At 36.6% G+C, this 5,247-nt stretch overlaps 2 protein-coding genes across 2 annotated transcripts in view; both read left to right on the forward strand.

Annotated features, from left to right (window-relative positions):
- The first annotated feature begins 1,285 nt into the window (after positions 1-1,285).
- On the forward strand, positions 1,286-3,197 carry SARC_06138 (hypothetical protein). The gene has a single exon (XM_014299975.1). It carries the CDS (start codon positions 1,298-1,300, stop codon positions 2,930-2,932), a length of 1,635 nt encoding a protein of 544 aa, XP_014155450.1. The 5' UTR covers positions 1,286-1,297; the 3' UTR covers positions 2,933-3,197.
- A 1,423-nt stretch (positions 3,198-4,620) lies between these two features.
- The window catches only part of SARC_06139 (hypothetical protein), a 5,845-nt gene continuing 5,218 nt past the window's right edge, over positions 4,621-5,247 (forward strand). The window contains exon 1 of the mRNA XM_014299976.1: positions 4,621-4,838. Coding sequence (XP_014155451.1) covers positions 4,823-4,838 — 16 coding nt within the window. The 5' untranslated portion in view covers positions 4,621-4,822. The remainder of the gene's footprint in view (positions 4,839-5,247) is intronic.

Raw genomic sequence — 5,247 nt, forward strand, 5'->3', positions numbered from 1 at the left:
TATATATGTATATATATTTATATATATACTTTAGCTACCTATTCTTTATTTTCGATTATTTTGTTTATTTTAAAAAATGTATTTTGCATATGAGTGATTTTATGGGTGTGATACCGAGTCTGTGAGTCAGTGAGATTTATTCGTATGCGCGCCGTACTAAAATTAGATTTCACAGAGTACTACTCATACATAGCCAATTAGCCACACTGCCACAGACTTTACTGCCACTCTGTCTGACTGTCTTACAGTCTGACACAGTACACTCAGCCACACTCACAAAGTCCCACACTCTGCAGACAGTGCAGAACTGCAGACTGCTCACTGCAGTGAGTAGTGAGTAGTTACTGACTGACTAACTGCACAAAGCTGGGGTGCGGTAGTGCACAGTGTATTCTGCTCTGTGGTAGAGTAACCAATCAAAGCCCAGAAGAATGTGTCACTGCTGAATCTTACAAATTTATAGATGTGGGTTTGTTTTTAAAAAAAGAACAAATGCAAAAAGTCTGAGTCTATGGAATATATTTTTTTAAATTGTTTTAAAATAAATACGTACATTATTTACAAAAAAGAACGCAAACTGTGGACTACTGGAGTACTGGACTCTCGTGGAGTGTAAAGTGTCACACAAGTGCAACTTTCAAGTGTGATGACTGGGTGACTGGAAAGAGTGAACTGTGAAGTTGTGAACGCGAGTGTGTGAACTATGTACTGAACTGTGAACAGTGATGACTGATGACTCAAACGCATAAAATATTTTTTTTGACTTGCCTTGAAGTTTGAACTATTCTCTTGTGCGAAGACTTGATCTGGATTGATGTCATCATTTTTTGTTGAAATCAAACAATATTCGAACAAAACAAAAATAAATACAGTACATTTGTACAGTACATAATAATAATAATATTTGTACATATTTACCTTCAAATCTGAAATATTACATATCTCTAATAAAATCTCTTATATTTTGCATAACAAAACACATTGAAATAGAAACCGTAGGACGAGTCGATGACTCTCGATTCTCGAAGTAAATTATTTTCAAATTTTTTATTTCATCTATTTTATTTTGCTATTTGTTGTGCAATTGTATTTTTTTTTTAGCAAAAGTTATAGAACAAAACAAAACAAATAGAAGGCTGTGCTCGTTTCGGTTTAACATGTGATCTTCCAAAGAAAAAAAACTCGCACAATCACAGCGGCATAGCATTCATGTAAATATGAATTTAGAAGTGTTCATTTATATATATAAATATATCATTTATGTATACTACTAAAAAAAACGTGGCGTGAAGCTGGTATGGTGTTGAAGCAATCGCGTGCGGCACTCTCCGTGATTGTGATTGTGCTTAGTCTTACATTATGTGCGGGGTTTACCGGGGCTTTTTCTCGATACCGCACAACATACCCAAATATTGTCACAGCACCCAGTAGTCGGGCGTATATCGATAACTCAAACGGTCAGTCGAGGCAAGCAACTAAATTCGGAAGTGCCGTAGACATACTTGTAACTCCAGAAAACAATCAGAACAATCAAGATCGACCAGCCAATGTTAGGGAATCGGGGTCTGCAGATTTGCGACCGGAAGAATCCGAAACAGAAACACGTCTTGTAGATGATACAAGAAGTCAAGAGTTCATAAATAGCTCAGAGAGTACAAGTCCGGATAACATAATCAGTACAGAGAGCACCATTCAGAAGGTGGATTCGAACAGAGAATCAGCACCAATCCGACAATCAGAAGAGGATAATACAATTTATTATGTGATAGGCACGAGGTTCTTCAGCGGGACTGACCCTCGTAAGCTATCGCAAGGTGCTCGCAATGCGTACACGGGTAAGTGTGAGCTTTTAATACGCATAGCCGTCCCATCAGTCATGTTGGCCATAGACGACCTGTACGCACACGGGAATAAGCATGACAATGTGCGGATACGATGGCAGTTTGATTCAGAATTAATGCTTTACGATGCCACGTGTGTTGCAGCTGTTGCGACAATCACGCGTAGATTTAAGCGACACACACAGAACTACAAACAAAGCCGGATGGTAGAAATCGAGTCTTTCGTACCTGAAGCAAGAGAGGCTGTGCTTAAAAGATTAGATACAGTCACAAAGTGGGAGGGTATACATTTTGGAGACTACCGAACAAAGAAGGTTTTCGACATAAGCCGCAACGGTGTCCTGGTGCTATCACGGTTCGATTCGGATGACGCCATCAACCGCATCGCTTTTTTACATATAATTGATAGTATCAGAGGTGATAAAAAAGGTTCCGTCCCATTTCAAGGCCAAACCAAGAACGCCCCTGTTCCAGGAAGTGTCAAAGATAGAGGATTCTATTACGTATCCTTACCAGACACAGCAAACTTTGCCGTGAAACACGGAGGCCCATGTGGGTCACTAACGAGATGTGATTATTGCCTCCACAAGGGACTTATGCAAACACATGCCATCTACGGACCCAAGTTCGACGCCTGCCGTTCACGCACAGACTACAGCAACTGCCTACACACCAACCGCGTCAGTCTCTACAATTTTCAACACAACAAGGTCAATGAATACTTCACCGATCACATTGTTCAACACTTCCCCAAATGCAATGGCTTCGACCAATGTAGGTCATACCTTTGTGGCGACGGGACAGAGGTCAGTATCAAGCCCGACGGTAGTATGAAGCAAAGGCTTAGAGATGCATGTAAGCAGCAAAACACCCCTATGGCTTTATACACTCAAAGTGGTTTACAAGATAGCGCAGATAGTCCGAGTGCTTGGAATGCAACGGCTACCGAGCCATCAATTAAAGGCACTGCAGTGTGTACTGTGCTACGAGATTTATTCGGTATAGAATTCCCAATTCTAGATTCACCGGAGCCTACACTTGCCAGGTGTCTTCAGTTTGAGCATAGGAATGATCCAGAGTGTGTTCGGTAGCATATGTCGTAGATAGTCTGAACATACCAGCAGAATCGGCCGTGAATATCAAAAATATCAAAATTGGATATATAACCATACATTAACCTGGCCGAACAGCCATATATATAAATATATATACATACAATAGAATAAAACCTAATGTGTGTGTAGGTGGATGTGTGCTTAGAGTATATGTATATTATATATATATATATATAGGTGTGTGTGTTTGTGCAACTAAAAACAGGGGTTAAATATAGATATATGAATATGTATATATACATGTATATACATATATATTTATGTATATGTATGTATATGTATATACTATATACTTGTATATATATTTATGTATATGAATATATATGTATATATAGCCATGAATAATTCTTACCCATGTGTCTCGCATCCAGACACTATATCGCCGTGCTTGGAATACAAGTTGATCATTGTGTAATTGCTTTGGAATATTCCTTTTGGCGTTCCTACACTAACTTGTGTACATGTGAGAATCCTGCGTCTTCGCGTACTGGAACCATTGCAAGAAGACGGACCTGCGAATAAATACTTATAACTTACATTGGAAATGACTATATTTGAAATATTAATTATACAATATAAGAATTGGTTTACACTTACATGTCCGGATTCACCGGATAGTTCCAGTTCACGGAGCCGAAGTATCCTTACCTGTACGAAGTGAACATGTGGACCCGGTGACAGGAACATTAAAAAGGATCTTCTATAGAAACTACACAATAATCACCTCGTAATCCAAGCACGGCGACTGTATATATGTTGAATGTATGTGTGTATGTATCTATCCATGTATGTATATACGTATGTATGTACGTATTTATAAATGTGTGTATGTGTGTATGTGTGTATATACGCAAGTATGCATTATATATATATATATATATGCGTGTGTGTGTATGTATGTATTTATATGTATACATATATATACATATATATATATGTGTGTGTGTGCGTGTGTGTGAGTGTTTGTTTGATTGTTTGATTGTATAGATGTATGTATGTTCTTAAGCTGCACTACTTCTATTCGTACATATTAACCGTTGCTACAAACATAAGTCTACAAACAGGATTGCATCTCAGAAAACACAATCTACAAGGCCACCATGGGTGCAATATATATGCTCTATTAAGTTGATACATAGCTACAATCTGGTACATTAGTTCAAGAGTATCAATACAGATTTTGAATCCACATCGGCGCATCTTAACCTGTTGTTATACACCTTGTTTTCAAGTAAAAAAAAGACAACTCATTGTATTTTTAACAATAAGTTCATAAATGTTTACCATAGTAACGTAAATTCGTATAAATCGCCTGCTGAAAGTTGAAGAATAGTGATGAATGTGTGCAAAAGAAAGAAGTGTCTACGAAATTGGAACATTTATCCGCAGGATCAGCTAGTTTCAAACATAGTACATGTAGGTTTTTAAATAGGTTTATATCGCTTACCAAAAGGTTGCTGAAGTATTTTGCTTCAAAACTGACGAAATCTGGATGTAGAAAGATATCAGAAATTATCAGAAATATATGTCGCAAATATGTTTTAAATTATTCTAAATTATTTAATATGTTTTTAATGAAAGGAAGAGGTGACAATTGAAAATAATGTCTTTTTGTGCGGACTGTACAAACAGACTTTCATGTGACACTTTGCCATAGATCCACAGATTGACCCGTACTGTAAACAGTTACTACTGTAGGTTAAGTCGATACATAATATACAGTAGACCGTTTTTTTATACGATACTTCATTGTACGAACAATATATAGAGTCTGCAATTCGCCCTCAAGCGTTCATATTCATACATCAATAAAATTTCATGTTAAAGGATAGCTGTTCCAGATAACCCTGACATACTACACCAAATATGAAGGTTTCGTTCGGTAAGTATACAATTGAGGATTTGTTTCCTTGTCCTTGTTCATGTCAACACTACTACGTCCAACTATCTGCACATCTGCTTGTCTTTTGAATTATATATTAGTAATTGTGCTGGTGAGGATGCACCATAGGTGTGCGTGACAGTGAGGATCGCGATGATTACTATCACAATCTATAGTAACCACTGACCACTGCACGGTGTCCAGTATTGACCATATATATATACATATATGTGTGTGTGTGTTTGTGTGTAAACATATTTAAAATGTGTTATATAGTATGTGCGGTATATATATGTTTAAATTTATATTTATATTTGTATAAGCATATATATATATATATATATATATATATATATATATATATTATTATTATTATATATATATATATATATATTATTATTATTATATA

Source organism: Sphaeroforma arctica (assembly GCF_001186125.1).
Source record: "Sphaeroforma arctica JP610 unplaced genomic scaffold supercont1.426, whole genome shotgun sequence".
NCBI classification, from domain to species: Eukaryota; class Ichthyosporea; order Ichthyophonida; genus Sphaeroforma; species Sphaeroforma arctica.

Coding starts and splice junctions, on each gene's coding strand:
- SARC_06138 (XM_014299975.1), top strand. CDS start 1,298: ATGGTGTTGAAGCAATCGCGTGCGGCACTCTCCGTGATTGTGATTGTG.